Source organism: Mustela erminea, chromosome 7, assembly GCF_009829155.1.
Source record: "Mustela erminea isolate mMusErm1 chromosome 7, mMusErm1.Pri, whole genome shotgun sequence".
NCBI classification, from domain to species: Eukaryota; Metazoa; Chordata; class Mammalia; order Carnivora; family Mustelidae; genus Mustela; species Mustela erminea.
In genome coordinates this window covers 116,567,440-116,588,239 of record NC_045620.1, presented here as the reverse complement: position 1 = coordinate 116,588,239, position 20,800 = coordinate 116,567,440, and the positions used below count along the sequence as shown (strand labels likewise).

Sequence of the window (20,800 nt, the reverse complement as noted above, 5' to 3'; positions counted from 1 at the left end):
TTCTAGAGAGTGCCCTCTTGTAGCAAATTAAAAAAAAAAAATGCAGTTGTTGAATGGCCGCAGTGTTGTCCCAAGATTGCACCTCCTGGTCAAAAGGGAGCTGCCATTCATTGAGCGCTTATTACATTTCAAGGACTGGCCCATATATTTTATATGGTAATAAGATAAAGGTTTTAATAAAGCCAATTTTCAATGTCATGGAGAGAACTGGAAGACTTTTATTTCACTGAGCCCAAGCTATACCTTAAGATTTATGTCACTGAGAATATCTCGCTGTCTGTGTATTCCTAAACATTAGGGGTGGCATCTGGCCTTAGCACATTCTCCAGCACCTTGCCTGCACCTGCTTCCACGTCCGAGCTATGGTTGAGAAATCATATAAGTTATATTTCTCTTTTGTTTTCAACTCAGAGCCCCTAATTTCAAGTTGACAAAATGAAGACAGAGGGCAGAAAAGAAGCAATACTTTTAAAGAAAGAAAGAAAGAGAGGAAGGGAGGGAGGGAGGAGGGGCGAGGAAGGAAGAAAGGGAGGCAAACACGAACAACGACAACAGGGCACCTGGGTGGCTCAGTGGGCTAAGCCTCTGCCTTTGGCTCAGGTCATGATCTCAGGGTTCTGGGATTGAGGTGAGGCCCTTGTCGGGCTCTCTACGCAGCAGGGAGCCTGCTTCCCACCGCCCTTCTCTCTGCCTGCCTCTCTGCCTAAGAGATGTCTCTCTCTCTCTCTGTCAAATAAATAAATAAAATCTTTTTCAAAACTCTTTAAAAAAGGGACGCCTGGGTGGCTCAGTTGGTTAAGCAGCTGCCTTCGGCTCAGGTCATGATCTCGGCGTCCTGGGATCGAGTCCCACATCGGGCTCCTTGCTCCGCGGGGAGCCTGCTTCTCCCTCTGATTCTGCCTGCCATTCTGTCTGCTTGTGCTCACTCTCTCTCTCTCTCTGACAAAATAAATAAAATCTTAAAAAAAAAAAAATTCTTAAAAAAAAAAAAAACAACAACAAAAACCCACAGCTCTACCAACACCTTATAAAAATCTTCATGAGCCCAGGAATTTTTCAATTCAAACAAAATTACTTAGCATCCATGATTTGAGAGGCATTTAATAAAAAGAAAACAGAACACATTTACATGACTACAATTTGTATTTTTCAGTAACATACATCATCCTCAGATCTTTCAAACGTCTTGTTTCTTGTACAGTGAATTTCTGTACATAGTACCTTACCTGACCAAATTGGTGTACCTTTCCCAAAAGGGCTTGTTAAACATTTCCAATGCTTGCCACACACCTAGATCCGAGAGGACAAATAGTTTCCTACATTCTGATTCTGAGTCTTTAGCCCCTCCCTTAGAGAGCCCAGCATCTGAGCACCCACTCTAGGGTGACCCGTCCACCAAGGCTGCAAATTCTAATACATACTAGCTGATCAGTCCACATTCTTAGGGGGTTCCATGGGCCCATAGCCTCCAATGCTTTAAGGGAAACTGGAATGCAAGATCTAACTGAAATTTTGAAAACTTCCAATGTTTAAAGAAAAAAACAGAAAAACAGAGAAAGTCAAACTGTGTGTGAATCCTTGTCTGAGCTGAACAAAAGATGTTTTCTGCCCTGCCTGTGCCCTCAGGGACTTGGAGGACCCATGTTCAGGCTGCCGCTAGGAAATACATTTCTCAGCAGATCCCAAAGACTGCCGTGAAGAAATTGCAGAAAAGTTGCCAAGCACTTCTGGAATGCTTCCATGTCACTGCAAATGTCCTGTCCAGGCAAGCAACAACGTATGATCTTGCTCAGTCATTTCCCTGTTTTGACACTCTCTCATCATTTGGGTATTTCCACAGGTTTCTGAGAATATCGGAATGGGCAGTGTCTACCGTAAAAGGCTTTTTCACTCTCTCACTAGCCAACCAGAGTCCTGTCTCTCCCTCTGTGGTCAAGAAAACCTGACATTCAACAAACCCACACCAGTTTTCTGAAATATCTCTGACAGGGATCTGGGAAACTTCAGGAGGACAAAGGTGCGAGACCGCGTACAAATTTGAGATGGGGTCAGTGCCTCCACCTTCGGCCATATGAAGAGAGGGCTCCTCTATTAAAAGCCCATGTCATCACTTCACACCCTTCATAATTAACTGAGGGAGAGGAAAGCATGCCTGGGTTTTCATTTGGGAGATTTGCTCGGGGTCCATGCAGCTCCAGAATTTCAATATTGCTCATTTGTATAGGCATAAAATATGTACCTTTAATAAATTCTACAGGCACTGCCCTCAACTAAAAACTGTCCTGGCTACAGGGATTTCTTACATTGACAGAGAGCCACACATACTTAGATCACCCAAAGAAGGAAAGACATGGGGAAGTTTTGCACTTTCTAGGAGGACTGGATAAAGAGCAGATAGATGTCTCCATGCAGAGAAGAGCCTTGTCAAAGCTTCAACAGGAGATCAGGAGAGAGACCCTGGAAAGACACACAGAGACACACGGAGTAGCCACCCCACAGGATCTCCAGGCCGGCTGTCAGAACACAAGAGGCCTCCTGGTTTATATACACACTGGAACTTTCAAAGTTACAAGCTCAGCAGCTTGATGGTGTTCAATAGTCATGTGGGAGCTTTTAGTTTCTTTTTTATCTGGTTTCTTTAGAAGATAAATGGAATGAGGGCCTTCCGAGATTTGGGATAGTCCTCAAACATCTTGAGGTAGAACCTAAAAGATAAGAAAGGAACAATTATAATAAGCAGTGGTCAACCATTGAGGTTTGCTGGGTCTGGGATCCTTGTTCCAAACCAGCCTACAGTTACTCAGGGCCTGACTCTTGCAGATGACCCTCTGTCCATTTCCCTCCTCCCTCCTGCATCTCCTCCCATAAATGTTGAAACTTCTTGGGTTGGGAAATAAAAGTAACTGCCAGAGGACAGTGGTGATGATTGCGCAACGTTATGGATGTACCTGATGCCACTAAATGGACCACTGAAAATAGCCAAAATGGTAAATTTTATGTTATGTGTATTTTATTACAATAAAAAAAGGGAAAAGCCAGAAGGAACTACTCAGTGGATTCAATTGGGAAATAAGGAACCAGAGCCCCCAAAGATCATGGGCAAGATTAATCCTAGAGAACTGGCAATTTCCCAGGAAAATATCCCCTCATAAAGCCTTGGAAATGCCAAGAAAATGTTACCTCGTATTCTGGGTTGAATTGTGTGCCCCCAGAATATATGCTTGAAGTCTTAACCTGGAAGACTTACCTGGAAATAAGGTCATGACAGATACAATTTAGTAGGTAAAACAAGGGCATACTAGAATAGGAAAGGCCCTTAATCCAATGACTGAAGAGAACAAGAGACACCAAGACAGAGACAGGAAGGGGAGGAGGCCATGCGGACATGGAGGCAGAGAATGGGGATGGAGCTGTAGACCATGGAATCTCAGACTGGGGCGCAACCAAAAGCCAAGAAGAGGCAACAAAAGATCCTTGCCTAGAACCTTCAGAGAGAATATGGCCCTGCAAACACTTGGATTTCAGGCTTCTGCCTCCAGAACTTGAAAGAATAATTTTCTACTGTTTTAAGCTACTCGGTTTGCAGTCATCGGCTTTGGCAGGCCTGGAAGATTAATACTCATTGTGAAATGGCTTTCTCCTTGAGTGACCAGGCTGTCCTAGCTAGTTGAAGCTGATAGTTCTCCAGTGATAATCACGATGATGCACTCTGTTAAGGTACCTTGATGTGAACGGGGGACAAACAGTAATAATATGTGACAAGAGGTGGCTGGTTTCTCGTGCTATGCTCAGAAAGGGGTAAGGAGTTTCTTCTCACAAAGGCCAGGTAGCCCTACAGGAAAGGTACCTGGCCTTCCTTCTGGAGCCATCTCATCTCACAGGTCAGGGCCATGGTTTGGATTTTGCTGTTGCACCAGCTGGAAACCTCTGGTGGAACTGCTGTCCCTCTGCTGACTGGCCGCACCTGAGACTACTGCCAGGACCCCTCCAACTGTTGGCTGATGGCCCTCTGCCCTCTTCCCCTCTGCTTCTGGTGGGCAACAGACTCTGCCTCAAGGGAGAATGTGGGCAGTCTGACAGGCTGGAGACGCTCTTTCTGAGGACAGCTACTGTTTCATTCATTTCCGACACATCTGCATAAAGTCCACTTTGAGGAAAAGATTCTTGGTTTAACCTTCAAAACTACAAAATTAGCCTAACTAAAACACCCATGCAGGAGCTTAAAGGGTCCCCTAGGTCCTGGTTCCAAAGCTGTTCCCCCTTGAGCTATCCCTTCCTCTCTGTCTCTCCAGCCGCAAATGTCATTTGGGATCTGAGTGCCAGAAAGGATCTGAAGTTCAGGTGCAAATCCTGATAACAGCTTAGTACATTACTCTTCCCCCTTGCAGTGATGCTTTTAATTAATGCCTTTGTCCCCAGCCCATCCCAGGTACAGGGTCTGGCGGGGAGGTAGAAGTTAGTAAGGCTTTAGCCTAGACCTGTAGAGAAAGGGTTCTAAGCCCCTACAATTCCTGGCATTCTCCAGATGAGGGGACAGTCCTGAAATCACACCACATAAGCGTTCACTTATCGTAACTTCCCAGGAAGCAGCTATGACCTTGGCTGGATTTATGGAGGGTGGGTGTTGCGGATAAAGGGGAGTGCCAGAGTAAGCACTTGTGTTACACAGATTCTGGGAGATTAATCCTGGCGTTTGCAGGGCTCTGTGATTACCTGAACTATTAGCACCAAAGCCAGAATTAAACATGGGAGCCACACTAGACCAGGGGCTAGCCTTTCCCCTGGTGGTACTATATCGTGGCTGGACCTCAGGATTATCTGTGAAGCTGCGGACTGTGCTGCCCATGGGACGCACTTTGGGAAATGTGGCAGAGGTCACTTGAACTGAAGCACGGAAATGGAAGATACTTCAGGGACCTCTCAACCCTTACTTAGAACCCATTGCCAGTGACCCTACTAGGAATGCACAGAGCCCGGGTCAACTAACTCATAATTTCCTTGCCAGGAAACCTTCTTCCATAAGGTAGCAGGTGTGGCTTCCCAAGTCACCGAGGGTGTGCCTCTCCCTACATGGGATTCGTTACTCATTTAAAACAAAAAAAAAGTATTTACGGTACTGTCACCCAGCTGAAATCCAAATTCAGTGAAAGCCCAGAAAATCAGAGTTTACCAATCCGGACTTGACTGATCAAGAAATTTACCTGTGATGGTGAAAAGCTCGAAGCCCCAGGAAACAAAGTGAGAAAAACGCAAATCCAAGTGCTGGGAGGGACCAACTGGCTAGGGCATAGCCGATCCATTCAGTGATCTCACCGAGGAAATTGGCTCCAGAAACATACTTAAACAAGCCACCTGCACGCGCAGAATGAAAAGTCCATCATCAGAACTGGATCACGGCCACAGTCAAACCCCACTGCTTTGTTCCAAAACACATAAAGGCAATTATGACAAATGTGGGGCTGGAGACTTCCTTATGGTCATCGCAGTCTGGTGCAATCCTCTTGGAGAGAAGGGTAAACACAGTGACAATAGCCTGTTGCCCTCAGAACTTCCTGGAATCCTGTCGCCAACTGCTTGATGGGCTCAAGCTAATCTCTAGCGACTGCTGCACCCCTGACTCAGGGCTGGACAATGATAAAGAGCAGGAGGTCTGGTTTTTGTTTTGGAACAAAACAAAACATTTGTTTGGGAATGTTTGGAAACATTAAATAATGTTTCCAAGCTACCTCACTTTTCCCCTAGACACCTGTACACCATATTTCACGTATTTCACGTATTTCAGACAAAATGAACAACATGTTCTGTGACAACCTGAGCTGATTCCAGAAGTAATGAGAGTTTCCCATGGCATTTGCACGTCCCCACCCACAAGGGAGTGTATGTACACTGTTCAAGTCGAAAGAAGTGAGTGGGAGCTGCAGAGGTTTTGCCCCCCATGGGGGCCTGGTGATGTCTGTTTCTGCTGATGTTCAAGGTTTACTTTTCTATCCAACCATATATGTCTAACATCAGACCTGTAAATAGAAATCAATACATTTCCAATGACAGTAAATGCATCCACTTTCTGCCCCACAGTAAACTAAAACTAATTTTTTCTTTCCATATTTATATAAAGAATATTTTGTTTTTAAATCATTCTGTAACATACCTTAATAGTTAGAAATGAACTTTGACAATCTACCTGTTAAGAGAATTCTGTGCTTTTCTTTGGCTAGTTTTTGAGTGAATATTTAAAATCCCAAAGCTCCTTCAAGTTGTCTTCCTTAAAGATGACACTGCATGAGCAATTCCAGACCGGTGATTTCCCAGACCCTGGGAGAAACCACTGACCTCCTACAGAGGGTCTATAAATTGCAAATGGGATATCTCAATATATGGCTCCATTTTTGTTGGATATAGACATCATGAGGATGTCAGCAATGCTTAAATTCATTTAAATGCTTTCCTGAATTCATGGTAGCTCTGCCATTATTTGATTCATAAATGAATATCAATACCATATTGTAATTTAGGAAAAATTTTAAGTAAATAAGATTTACTTTATTTACACCCATTTACAGCAAAAAGGGTGTAAATAATAAGGGTGAGGATAAAAATAAATAAATAAATAATAAATAAATAAATAAATAATAAAACAAATAAAAAATAAAATAAATTTATAAATAAATAAAAGTAAATAAAAATAAATAAATAAATAAATAAATAGGGTGTAAATAAATAAGATTTACTTTATTTACACCCATTTATTTACTCCCATTTACACCCATTTACAGCAAAAAGGGTGGGAGCTATCAACCCACACATATAGCACCTAAAATAGCGACAGATTACTTGGACTAATCACTCTCACCTGCTTACGTTTGTCAACGTCACACATTGGTTTCTTGGAAACAGTTGAGATTTCAAATATTCTGTGACTTCATATCTGACAATGCATTTGTACTTGCAAGACCTCCCATCTTAATTTTTGATTAAATAATTTTGGCTCATCGTGCCACTAAGAAAATACAAGAGGCAGGAAGTAGATACAGTACAGTGCTACCCCTGACTACTGACTAGATTAAGTCTGGGTCAGCTGGAGAAGACAAGTCATGTACAATTCAGCTTTATTGGCTGACTCATGAAGAACCAACACTGTGTGTACATATGATGCTTAATTTTCTGTGCTAACCTGACTGGGCTACAGTATGCCTAGATATTTGATTAAACATTATTTCAGTGCATAAACAATGAATTCTGGAACACGGAAAAGAAATTTTAAAAATAAACAAATATTTAAAACATATGTATTTAAAAAAAATTATTTCGGGTTATGTCTGTGAGGTTGTTCCTGGGTGAGATTAACATTTGAATCTACACACTGACTAACGCAGATTGCCCTCCCCAATATGGATGGACCTTATCCAACCCACTGAAGGCCTGAATAGAACAAAAAGGCCAAGTAAGGGAGATTTCACTCTCTCTGCCTGACTATCTTTAGGCTGTCATCAGTCTTCTCCTGTGCACGGACTAGAACTCACACCATCTACTCTCCTGGGTCTCCAACTTGCAGGTAACAGATCATGGGATTTCCCAGCTCCCATAATCATGTGAGCCAACTCCTCAGAATAAATTTCTTTATGTATCTATCACTGTATCTTTATCTATATCCTGTTGGCTCTGCTTCTCTGGAGAAGCCTAATACGGTACATGGTAATCTTACCTACTGTGACGAGGTGGCAGCCAATTCCCCCCTTACCCTAAGCTTCGCTGTCCCCCATCCTCAAGGTATTATGACATTGTACCTTCCTGAGGGTGCCCCTAACTGAACTTCCAGGTTTAGATCCATAAACGCCAAAGTGCTGTGGGATAGAAAGGGATATGAAGGAGAACGCAGAGGCAAATTGGGAGATATTGTGTCATTTGGGCCCTCACTGCCCCCTCTATAGTTGCTGCTCATAGCACAATCCCTGGGACAGGCTCTCAAGGCAGAGTGGAAATCTGGAGGGTAGGGGAGGTGTTACCTTGTGGAATCCTATAGATGACTTCTCCGGGCTTCCTGAGCTGGCGCAATATATAGTCACTATGAATGTTGACTCCCATTCCCAAAATAAATAAGAAGACACCTTAGCAAAGAAGACAGAGGGAAGAAGTTACAAATGTATCCTGGCGGGATGCCTGGGTGGCTCAGTCAAGTTAAGCGTCTGCCTTGGCTCAGGTCATGATCTCAGGGTCCTGGGATTGAGCCTGCACTGGGCTCCCTGCTCAGCGGGGAGCCTGCTTCTCCCTCTGTCTCTGCAGCTCCCCCTCCTTGTGCTCTTGCTGTCACACACTTTCTCTCTCAAATAAATGTAATTTTTAAATTTTATTTTATATAAATTGTATTTATATATAAATTGTATGAATTTATATATATAATTTATTATATGTAAATTTTGTATCTTATTTATTTTATTACATATAATTTATTTTAAAAATAATTTTTTTTTAAAGATTTTATTTATTTATTTGACAGAGAGAAATCACAAGTAGATGGAGAGGCAGACAGAGAGAGACAGAGGGAAGCAGGCTCCCTGCTGAGCAGAGAGCCCGATGCGGCACTCGATCCCAGCACCCTGAGATCATGACCTGAGCCGAAGGCAGCGGCCCAAACCACTGAGCCACCCAGGCGCCCCTAAAAATAAATTTTTAAATGTATCCTGGTTTTGGTGTTTTTCTCATAAGCTAAGTTTCTTTTGTTTTGTTTTGTTTAATAAAGGAGAAAGAAGGGCATTCAATTTCAAATTCTAAGAATGCTCCAAAGATATTGCAAAGGGTGGCCAATTAGCCATTGTTCCAAGTTTGTGTGGAGAGGCCATATTTTCATAGATCAAAAGACTGACAGTATACACTGACATGAGATGGAACAATGTGGGAGATGAGAGAAAGGGAAGAACACCATTGTCCAATACTTGAATGAACGAATGAATGAATGAACAATAGCAAACTTTTGGCTCATTCCCAAATAATTAAATTGTGGTTGGCAAACTCAACCACTAATTCCAAACCCTCCTCCTTTGCCTTCCCCCACTACAGAGGCTGGAAGTCTGAAAGCAGTCACGTGACCTATTTCTGCCATAGGATACAAAGAGAAATTTCCTTGGAAATTTTTACTTTCCTGATAAAAGGGAAGATGGGACCAGTGCCTCTACTGCCTCCCTCCTCTTTCATTGCCAGATGTGATCCTTGAGCTATAGCAACTGTCTTGCAATCATGAGGTGAATACAATGGGACCAGAGGTAAACATGTTAAGAACAGTGGAATAGAAAGTATAGAAATTTCCAGGAATCTTAATGATATCTGTAAACAACTAAAGGAACGCAGAAGCCACCTACCTTTGGACATTCTTGTTATGTAAAAAATAGACATTCTTAATTATTTAAGTCATATGCACTAGTTTCCTGTGACTCACTGCTGAGAGCATTCTGGATTGATACACCCATTCCCATGGAACTTAACATAAGTCAGACTGGGGAGCTTGACACCTAGCAAACTGGTTTCAACCCCTATCACATCACACCCACAGTCTTGTTGCCCATTCATGAGCTCAGAAAGAAGCCCTGGTCTGAGGTGAGGAGAGCCAGGATCAGGGATGTGAGGTCTTGCACCCCAATGGGCACCATGACAACCCAGAAACACTCACTGTTCCACATGGATGTCCAACTTTACCTCTCAACAATGTGTATTTGTGCTATCAAAATATAAGAGGTGAAAAGCAAGAACACTTTAATTAAAAACAGATCTACTCTCACCTCCTTTGCTATGACAGGAAACAATGATTTGCAGTCTTGTCTAGTCAAAAGATCATTCATTGGCCATTGTATGGTGACGGGTGGTGACTGCACTGATCTTGGTGAGCACTGAAGAATGCATAGAATTGCATAATTACTACATTATGCATCTGAAAGGACTATAACATTGTATGTCAACTATACTTCAATAATAATTTAATTATTGGCCTAGAAGAAAGGGAAACTGGAGAAAGACATCAATGGCAGGAGGTTGAAAGAAGGAGGGGAGACAGCATGCACAGTAGCAGACAATGCAGAAACCCTAGACTCTGTGTCTATGTGTCCTTGGGCAAGCCACTGACCCTCTCTCAGCCTCCATTTTCTCATCTGTAAAATGTAAACGTGAATAGTATCTATTTCACAAGTGCCATACAAGTCTCCCTCATTTGTTCACTCATTCACTCATTTATTCATTCAAATAATATCAATTGAGAACTTACAATACAAAGAGTTGTCCTAAACACCAAGGATACAATCATGAGAAAACAGTCAAGGTGTCTGTTTTCATAAAGCTTATATTTTAGCATAAGAAGACAGAAATGAATTCAAATAATTAAAACATTTTAAATCATATAATGTCACTGCAAAGCAGAAAATCATAGGATCATGAGATAGAAAGTGAACTTGGGGTGGGGGGAAGGTATCTCCAACTTAGATGAGGTGAATGGGGAAAACTTTTCTGAAAATTTGGCATTTTTCCTGTGATTGGAATAATAAGAATGCACAGATCTGAGGGAGAGCAATCTGGTATAGGAATTAGCAGGTGCAAAGGCCCTGAGGCTAAACAGAAGAAAGGCTGGTGCAGTTGAAACTTTAAGATAGAGGGAAAAGTGGGAAAATGTGGACAGAATGCTAACTAAAAAAAAAACATACACTGGGGCACCTGGGTGGCTCAGTGGGTTAAGCCTCTGCTTTCGGCTCAGGTCATGGTCCCAGGGTCCTGGGATTGAGCCCCACATCAGGCTCTCTGCTTAACAGGGAGCCTGCTTCCCCTCTCTCTCTGCGTGCCTCTCTACCTACTTGTGATCTGCCTGTCAAATAAATAAATAAAATCTTTAAAAAAAATACATTAAGCATTACAGGCTTTGGTGAGGAGTTTGGATTGTTACGTACGAGATAAAGCCACTGGCAGGTTTGAAGCAAGGACAAAATAGGAAATGATTCCCATTTGTTATTGCTACAAAAGAAGTAAAAATGTTATGTGAATACTAAATGTGAATGAGCAAAAATAAGAAAACCCAGACACCTTATTCTCACCACCCAGAAATTATAACCATTAAACACTTTAATGTATATCCTTCTAGATTTTCATCTTACATAATATCTAGGTCATATTTCAGTTTCCCCAGATAGCCTTATAGGTAGTTTGTGAAAACCAAAGTCCAGTATAGGACCATCCTGTTATCTAGACATTATGTCCTTTAAGGTCATTTTAATCTTGCCCAGACCCATACTCTTAGAAAAAAAAAAAAAAAAGATTTTTTTTATTCACTTTAAAGAGAGAGAGAGGTACTCATACACACACAGGTGGAGGGCAAAGGGAAAGAATGTTCAAGCAGACTCCGCAATGAGTGCAGAGCCCAACTCTGGGCTCGATCTCATGGATCATGGGATCATGACCTAAGCCAAAACCAAGAGTCAGATGCTCAACCGACTAAATTGCCCAGGTGCCCTAACCCTTATCTTTTTAAAACTTTTTTCAGGGCACTGGCTTCTTAAAAAGACACCAGAGAGTTGTACCTCAGAATACCTCCCTTTCTAGACAAGACTGGCTCACTTCTTGATGGTGACATTCAACTTACTTCTTCAGTCTCCTTATTTCTTGTAAACTGACAAACCATTTTCCTGTACAGTTATATTACCAGCTCAACATATAATTAGGTTCATTTATTGTTTTTTTCTCCATTTTAGGAAACTTTCTTCCAGTTAGATTTTTTTTTTTTTTTAGTTTTATTTATTTAAGTAATCTCTACACCACACCCAGGGCTCAAACTGATGACCCCAAGATCAACAGTCACTCGCTCCACCAACTGAGCCAGCCAGGGTCCCCCATTTAGATTTTTTAAACCAAATTATTAAGTTTCATAATTCAAAGGACAAAACCATATTAAAAGAAAAGCTTTACCTGCCATCCCAATCTCTTTCCCCCAGACCCTCCATGCCACCTTTTTAAAATTAGGATTTTTTCAAACGAATATTCCTTTTTCCAGTTTCACACACACACATTTTCCTTCCATCATTTTTACATGAAAAGTAGCATACTGGATATACAATGGTCACACTTTATTTTATTTAAAAAACACATATTCTGGAGATGTCTGGTGGGAGCACACCGAGGTCCTCCTTGTTTTTGTTGTGTTTCGTTTGTTTGTTTCTGTGGCTCTGAACACTCCATTGTGTGCACGTGTCAACCCTCCAGTCGGCTGTGTTTTCAAAGGTTCCGTCAGACGGCTGTTTGCACAAGGGGCTACTACTGAAAGCCAGGCCTATGGCGGCAAGAAACTTGGTTGGAAGGTCCCCAGGGTGGTCCCAGCAAGAGGTCATCATGGCTCAGACTAGGATGAAGTCGGAGCAGTGAGGGAGGAAGAGAGCCTCGTGGGTACATCTTACGGAGCTCCACACAGCCCTACTAAGCGGACTGATAGAATTTGACCAGTGATGTAAAGAGAGGAATTAAGGGTAATCCCTGCGTTGGGGTTTAAGGCAAAACAATACACAAACAATTGAACCTTCTAGACTTGAGTTCCTCTTGCAGATAATGAAAAAAACTTCAACAGCGTTTTCTACTATTTTAGATAAAATGGTCAGGAAAAGTCCCTTTGAAGAGGTACAAACTGTTAGACACCTAAATAAAGTCAGGGACCAACCTCCACCAGTGTATGTGGAGAGAATATTCCATATACAGGGAATGGTCTGTATAAGAACTCTGGGGCAGGACCAGTTTGACCATTTCAGGCCCCAGGAGGAAGGCCACAGAGGCTACAGCATAGTAATTGGTTGGAGGCACGAAATGGGGTCAGAAAATGGGGCTAGACCAACCACATTTGGATGTCACAGGCATAGGCAGCATTAGGAATTTGTCTTTTATTCTGAGATTAGTGGAAACGCCCTGGAGGAGTCCGAGGTGGGGAGTAACATGTTTTTCAAAGGGCTCTCTGGCTGCTTTATAGAAAATAGAGGGGGGTAGCAGGGGGAGACGAGGAGAATGGCATTCCATGGGGGATTACTGCAGAAGGGTGGGGGAAAGTGGTGGGGATTTAGGCGGGGGGTGTGGGTAAGAAGTGGCCAGATTTACTTACCCAGGCGAAACCGTCCGTCTGTGTACCACTCAGCTGGGTATTCAGCACAGTAAATCAGGTAGTAGCCTTGGAGAAGTCCATTTCCCGTGCAGAAGATAAACCCTCTGACAAGGAACGCAACTGGGAAAGGCCTCCCTCTAGTAAGCAATGAGTAAACAAATGTCCTGAGATAGATGGAAAAGAAATGATAGGATACAGTGTTAAAAAAAAAAAATCAATCAATTAAATGAAACAACAATTACATCAAAACCATTTTAAAAAATCATTTTCCCTTGAACTTATGCAAAAAAAGAACATTATTATTATTCCATTCTAAAGCAATCATTTATGCTATCATTTGTCTTGCTTCATTAAAGGCCATAGTAGTCACCATGTATTACCTTATTTTATTCTCAAACCAGCCTTGAAAGGTAAATTTCATCTCCATTCGGCAGTTAATAAATTCAATCCTATGAGCCCAGTATTGGGGCTCAGCTTTATATCAATCTACAAATGAAAACCAGATGACTCTGGAAAAAGGGAGAGCCTTGCTCGCCTTTGCAGCAGTGGAATGACATTTTGATAGCTGATCATACAGCTTTCTATATGTCGCTCTGAAATGATTTAATTACCGATATTGTGGCATTTCCTAGGAAGTGGACTGCAGACTCTCTCGAGAAAAGAAAGAGATTCCTCTGCCTGTTAGGAAGCATGATTCTAGAGGAATCTAGGAAAATGGGATTAAAAATATATAAACAGCCTCAAAATAAGATTTGCCCAAGATACAATGTTAAATACTAGAAATCAGCTACATTTTCTTTATAATTTTTCTTCTTTTATGGTGCAATATAACAATCATATAGGTAAGCTCATAAACCTACATGAATAGTTTAATGCATAACTATTAAACACTCATGTAGTCACTTAACAAATCAAGAACTAGAACATTCCCCTTCACCATCAGAGGCTTCTTTATTCACCATATATTCTCTCTATTCACCCAGAGGTAAGCACCAACCTGATTTTTTATAAAAACCACTTCTTTTACTTCTTTACAATTTTGCCACATTTGAATGCATGCCTTAAAAAAAGTTTATTTTGTTCATTTTTAATTCCATACAAATGGAGTGATATTCTATGATTCTTAGAGTATCCCTTAATGTCTTATTTCTTTAACTCATCATATTTCTCAGATTCAAGCATGCTTTTGTATATAAGTTATAGTTCATATATTTTCACTGTTTTATATTACCATCAAGTATGAATATACCACATATGTTTATCTATTTTAGTTTGATGGATATTTAGGTTGGTTCCAAAATCTTGTAACCTCTCAGAGCTATTTTCCCATTATTTAATGATTGTATATTTTATGTTTAAACTTCAAAACATCTGGAATTTCTTTTGTTGTAAGAAGTTCGATAAGAATCCAACATAAGAGGTGCCTGGGTGGCTCAGTGGTTTAAGCCTCTGCCTTCAGCTCAGGTCATTATCCCAGGGTCCTGGGGTCAAGCCCTGCATCAGGCTCTCTGCTCAGCAGGGAGCCTGCTTCCCCCCCTCTCTCTGCCTGCCTCTCTGCCTACTTGTGATCTCTCTGTCAAATAAACAAATAAGATCTTTAAAAAAAAAAAAGAAAAAAAAGAATCCAACATAATATTTTTCCTAATGCTAGTAAATTTACTAAACTGTCTTCTTTCACTGACAAGCACTTCCATGGGTATTATTACTAAATTATAAAAGTTGGTTCTTTCTCTGGACTCTTGATTCTGTCCCATTGATCTAATTACTGTCACTACTACACCGTCTTAATAATTGTACTTTTAATATATGTCTTAATACCAGGTGGGGCAGGGGCACCTGGGTGGCTCAATCAGTTAACCATCTGCCTTCTGCTCAGGTCATAATCCCAGGGTCCTGGGATCGAGCCCCTGCATAAGAGTCCTTGGTCCATGGGGAGCATGCTTCTCCCTCACCCTGTAGTCCTGCCTACTGTGCTCTCTCTCTCTCTAACTCTCTGTCAGAGAAGTAAATAAATAAAATCTTAAAAAAAAAAAAAAAAAGCTAGGTGGGATTACTATTTTCAAAGTAAACTCTATTCCCAACATGGGGCAATCGGCGCATGGGTGGTTCAGTGGTAGAATTCTCGCCTGCCAACATGGGGCTAAAACTCACAACCAACCCCAAGATCAAGAGTTGTAGGCTCTACTGACTGAACCAGCCAGACATGGGGTGGGTGGGTGGGTGAGACATTCTTACATTATTACTGTTTTTGAGGATTTTCAGTTTATCCTTATTTATTTCTTCATGTGAACTTTAAAAACAACTTATGGAAATTTCAGAAACACTCTTAAGTGTGAAAATTAATTAAGGGGGTTAAATAGCAAGAGGACCTCTGAGAGTTCACTCCTCCATAAAAGCAAAGAAAAAACTGGCCAAAAAAGAAAAAGTCAGAATCCACTTTTTCAAAACTCAGTATCAGCCGAAGGCTTACAGCAACCTGGGGAGAATTTAAGCAAGAGAATATCTGGACGTCAGGAAGGGCAACAAACATTGTGGACTTTTCATTTACCCTAGTCCCACTTCCCACTTTACAGCTTGGCAGAAGCTGAAAGGTAACAGCCCACCTTCCTGGGACTGGAGGGAGGCAAATGGGGCTGGATCTCTTTCAAAGCCTCAATCCCAAAGAGAAATCATCATTCAACCTGTCTAGTGGTTCCCTAGAAGACTGCTCAAAAGGCTAGTCTTACTCCACCTCATTCAAATGTACCCAGTGCTAAATGTTTCTGGGCCAAGGGGATGTTTTTGAATGTTTTACCAGGACAGTGGCCTGAAGCAATGGATAATAGGTAGGACAAATAATAAACTCACCAAAAATCTTTAAAGGAAAGACAGAGGAATGAGACACCCATAAGGAGTTTTGAAAATCTTGGGTATATTTCTGGGAATCTAGACCGCCATGCACATTCATAGGACCATGCCTAAGTTCAAAAACACACCTGAAAATGTCTTAAACTCTCACCTCTGATTAACCTCAGGGTTTGCCCAAGTAGCTAATGAGGCTAAAAGCAGAACTATAAATTACGTGGGTGATTATACTGTACAGAGGCCCTTGGCAAACCGGGAGACATTTGATCCAGGTGTTTAGGTAAGGCTCTGTCCCACTGCTAACTGATCCTTGAGCTAACCAAGCAGTGACTTCAGTGACTACAATAATCAAGACTTCAGAGATGGGACGCCTGGGTGGCTCAGTCAGTTAAGGCTCTGCCTTCAGCTCAGGTCATGATCTCAGGGTACTGGGTTGGAGCCCTGCATGGACCTCCCTACTCAGCGGGGAGCCTGCTTCTCCCTCTGCCTCTGCCCCTCCTCCCTCTACTCATTCTCTCTCTTAGTCTCACAAATAAATAAATAAAATATTTAAAAACTTCAGTGAATGAGTTCAGAAAAGTCACCAAGTAAACAAACAACTATGACAAGAACAAAACCCCGAGCCACCCAGGCACCCCTAATTTCAGGACTTTATAAGTCTAAATGCAAAGCCAAAACTCACTGCATCTCATCCAAAGGAGTACATAATAACCAGAACAGGCTCATGGCTATAATAAACAACTCTAAAGTATCAGAGTTTCCACATAATAAAAATTCATCTCTTGCTGGTGCCCCGTTGCAATGCTGTTCAGGGCTGGTGCTCTGTGCCACAATCATTCAAGACCCACACTTGTCCTAAGCATCTTCCTCTTCTGGCAGGCAAACAGAGAGAGGGAGCATGGGGGAGTATGTACAGGTTTTCCCTATGGCCAAGCCACAAGCTAGAAGTGGGATAGAGATGACTTCCTCCCTCACTCCTCTGGCCACTGCCTCTGGCCACCAACCTTAAAAGGAAAGCGGGGAAATGTAGCCTCACTGGATTTCTCAGTGGGAAAAGGAAAAGAGAATTGGTGAAACAGAGCACAAGTGATAGGTTCTAGAAAGCCAGGAACCCTGGAGAACAAATAAAATCCTTCTGATAGAAATGACTCTGCTGCCTGATAGCTGAAAAGCTGGAAGCAGTTCAAAATAGATGTTTCAATGAAGAAAGCAATTAAAAAAACAATGGCGAGAAAGGAAAACAGAGTCAAGCAGCCTGAGAGGTGAAAGATTAGTACCAGTGGAGGGTTGCTGGTGAGTCTCGCCTTCAGATCCCACATATGCCCTGAGACTCAGTTTCCCTGGTTTGGGACCACTTTGGTTTAATTCCCTCCTACACTGCTAACGACATTTTCATTCTTTTGTGTTTGTTCTGATACAGAAACTGATAAGTACTCTGTAAATATAAACTTTTCTATCCCTGCTAAGTAAATATTCATTTGGGGGACTCTTATTGGAAAGGGTTAACGGAAATTGCAAATCCAAATTAAACCAAAGAAACAGCCTTTAAAATTACACATCTTCCATAGACCAACTCATATTTAACTAAGTCTTCTTCAAATATAAATCCTCTTGCTAAGATTATCAAGCCTATTGAAGACTTTTCACTATATGAAATTTTAGACTTCATTGTCAATCAAAGTAAATTCAAACTCTATGTTTAAATATAAGTTTCCCATGTAAATATTTACTTGTTATGTCTAGTAATGACTCCCTCACCCCATGTCCCCCTTCACCCACCACTGCATTGTTTTGCTTTCCTTTACAGCAAAACTCCTTCAAATAGCTGTCTACACTTGCCATCTCTTTGTCTTCTCCTCTTCTTCTTTCCTCCCTCCCCTGCTGTAGAAACTGATCTTGGCAAAACCACCAGAGATCTCCACATTTCCATATCTAAGAGTCAATTTTCTGTTCTCTGTTTGACAAATTAATCATTCCATCCTTCTGGAAACACTTTCTTCACTCAACCTCCAGTACACCATTTTCTGTTGGTTTTTCTTCTACTTTATCAATTTTTTCCTTTGATGGTTTCTCTTTATCTCCTTGACCTCTAAATATTAGAGTGCTCCAGGGCTCAGGACACTTTTCTTTACTTCCAGCCACTGTAGATGAGACCACATCTAGTCTCATATCTCTAAGTATCATATACGGAATGAAAACTCCCAAATTTCAACTGAGTTCAACTCCTTGAACTCAGATTCATATAGCCAATGTTCCACTAGACATCTAGTAAACTAGATTTTAAAAGCTAGATAAAAAAGGATATCTCAAGGGACACCTGGGTGGCTCAGTCCATTAACTGGCTGCCTTTGGCTCAGGTCATGATCCTAGGGTCCTGGGATTGAGTCCTGCAATGGGTTCCTTGCTCAGTGGGGAGTCTGATTCTCTCTCTCTGCCTCCTCTGCCTGCCACTCTGCCTGCTTGTGTGCGCGCTCTCTCTCTCTCTCTGACAAATAAGTAAATAAAATCTTTTAAAAAAAGGATAGCTCAAACTTAATTATCCAAACCCAAACCCCTGATCCCCCACTTTCCCCAAAATTTGCACCTCATTAAGTCTGCCCCTTCTCAGTAAATGACAAGTTCATTCTTCCAATTGTGCAGATTGAACCACTGTTGACCTCTCTCTCTCTCTCTCTTTCTCTCTCTCTCTCATACCCAATATTAAATCTATTAACAAATCCTGTCAGCTCCACAATCAAAATATTTCTGGAATCTGACTACTTCTAACCAACTCTATCAAACAGAAAGATAATAAGAAAATCTCCAAAACATGGGAATTTAACTGGATAATTCCAAATAATTTATAGTTCAAAGATGAAGTTCAAAGGAAATCAAAAACTATATTGAACTCATTAAAAATGAAAATTACAACATATCAAAATTTGTAGGACACAGCTAAATCAGTGCTGGGAGGGAAGTCTATAGCTCTAAATGCATACAACAGAAAATAGGAAAGATCTCAAAGCTCCCACCTTAGGAATCTAGGAAAAAAGAAAAGCATAACACCAAATACTCCCAAAGGAGGCAGAAGAAAGGCAATAATAAAGATAAAGATAAAGCAGACATTGGAGGAGAGAGGATGGCAGAGAAGTAGGAGGTTCTGTTTCAACCTGTCCCCTAAAGTAAGCTTATTACCTAAGAAAGAACTCTGATCACCCACGAAATCAGCCTAATATTAGAATTATACACTTCTGGATCTCTACAGGGGCAAAAGACATCAGTGGACAGGTAAAGCAGAATGGAAACATAGGAATGATATCGGAAGATAAACAAAAAGGGGAGGGAGCCACCAGAAGTGACCCATTGGAAAGTAATAACTCCAATATGAGAGTGCACTGTGATTGGGGATGAGCATTAACTTGGAGTCTGCTTGAAAGAACTCAAAAGGAGCAAAAAATCTTAAGGGGAAATTGGTGGAATTGGGCGGTTAGGGACAGGGACTTAAGTCCATGGACCCAGGACTGCCACCACAGGTGAGCAATCAGAAAGCACAATGAAGAAACCAGGTCTTGGTCCCTGAGCCACCAGTGCACGTGAGAGCATCTGGGTGGCAGCACCATGAGGGAGTCTGGTGTGGACGTGAGCCAGCGCTCTCTAGAACCACAGCCTTTTGCACTCTGCCCTCTAATCTAATCTAAATCCTCTAAAAACTAGGGTAACTGAGGCAGAAGATAGAAGTAGTGATCTGGAGGACAAAATGATAGAGAAAAAGGATCCGGAAGAAGCCTAGAACAAACAGCCTAGACGCCATGAAAACAGATTCAGGGAAATAATGACACCATGAAACATTCCAGTGTCAGAATTATTGGAATTCCTGAGGGGGAGGAGAAAGAAAGAAGACTAGAGGATATAGCTGAACAAATTCTCCATGAAAATTTTCCCAATCTGGCGAATGAAACCAGTGTTCATGTACTAGAGGCAAAAAGGTCTCCCCCTAAGATCATAGAATCTAGAAAGACCTTGAGACACATGATTGTGAAAATGATGAGTCATAATTTTAGACAGAAGCTCTTGAAAGCAGCTAGAGGGAAGAGATTCCTTATGTACAGAGGAAAGCCCATCAGAATAACATCAGACCTGTCCACAGAAATCTGGCAAGCCAGAAAGGACTGGCAAGATGTATTCAGGACACTAAATGAGAAGAATATGCAGACAAGAATACTTTATCCAGCAAGACTGACATTCAAAATGGATGGAGAAATAAAGAGCTTCCAAGAACCACAAGGTTTAAAAGAGTATGTGAACACCAAGCCAGCACTGCAAGAAATATTAAGAAAGGTTCTATAAAGGAGGAAAAAATCCAAGAATATTATTGAACAGAAATATATGGGGACAATCTATAGAAACAAAGACTTCACAGGTAACATGATGTCAATAAAAACATATCTCTCAACGTGAATGGCCTAAATGCACCCATAAAATGGCACAGGGTTGCAGATTGGATAAAACGACAGGACCCATCCATATTTTGTCTAAAAGAGACCCATTTTGAACCTAAGAATACATCCAGACTAAAAGTGAAAGGATGGAGAAGCATCTTTCATGCCAATGGGCCTCAAAAGAAGGCTGGGGTAACAATTGTCATATCATATCAATTAGATTTTTAACTAAAGACTGTAGTCAGAGATACAGAAGGACACTATAAAATTCTTAAAGGGACTATCCACCAAGAAGATTTAACAATTGTAAATATGTATGCCCCCAATATGGGAGCAGCCAATTACATAAGAAAACTGTTAATCAAGATAAGGAGTCATATTGATATAAATACATTGGTAATAGGAGATCTTAACATGCCACTCTCAGTAG

General features: G+C 41.4%; 1 protein-coding gene across 1 annotated transcript in view; it reads right to left on the bottom strand.

Moving 5' to 3' along the window:
• Positions 1–1,101: 1,101 nt before the first annotated feature.
• SRD5A2 (steroid 5 alpha-reductase 2) overlaps positions 1,102–20,800 on the bottom strand; it is a 48,350-nt gene continuing 28,651 nt past the window's right edge. The window contains exons 2-5 of the mRNA XM_032353795.1: positions 13,109–13,272; positions 8,004–8,105; positions 5,202–5,352; positions 1,102–2,705 (exon numbers count right to left, since the gene is read on the bottom strand). Coding sequence (XP_032209686.1) covers positions 2,639–2,705; positions 5,202–5,352; positions 8,004–8,105; positions 13,109–13,272 — 484 coding nt within the window. The 3' untranslated portion in view covers positions 1,102–2,638. The remainder of the gene's footprint in view (positions 2,706–5,201; positions 5,353–8,003; positions 8,106–13,108; positions 13,273–20,800) is intronic.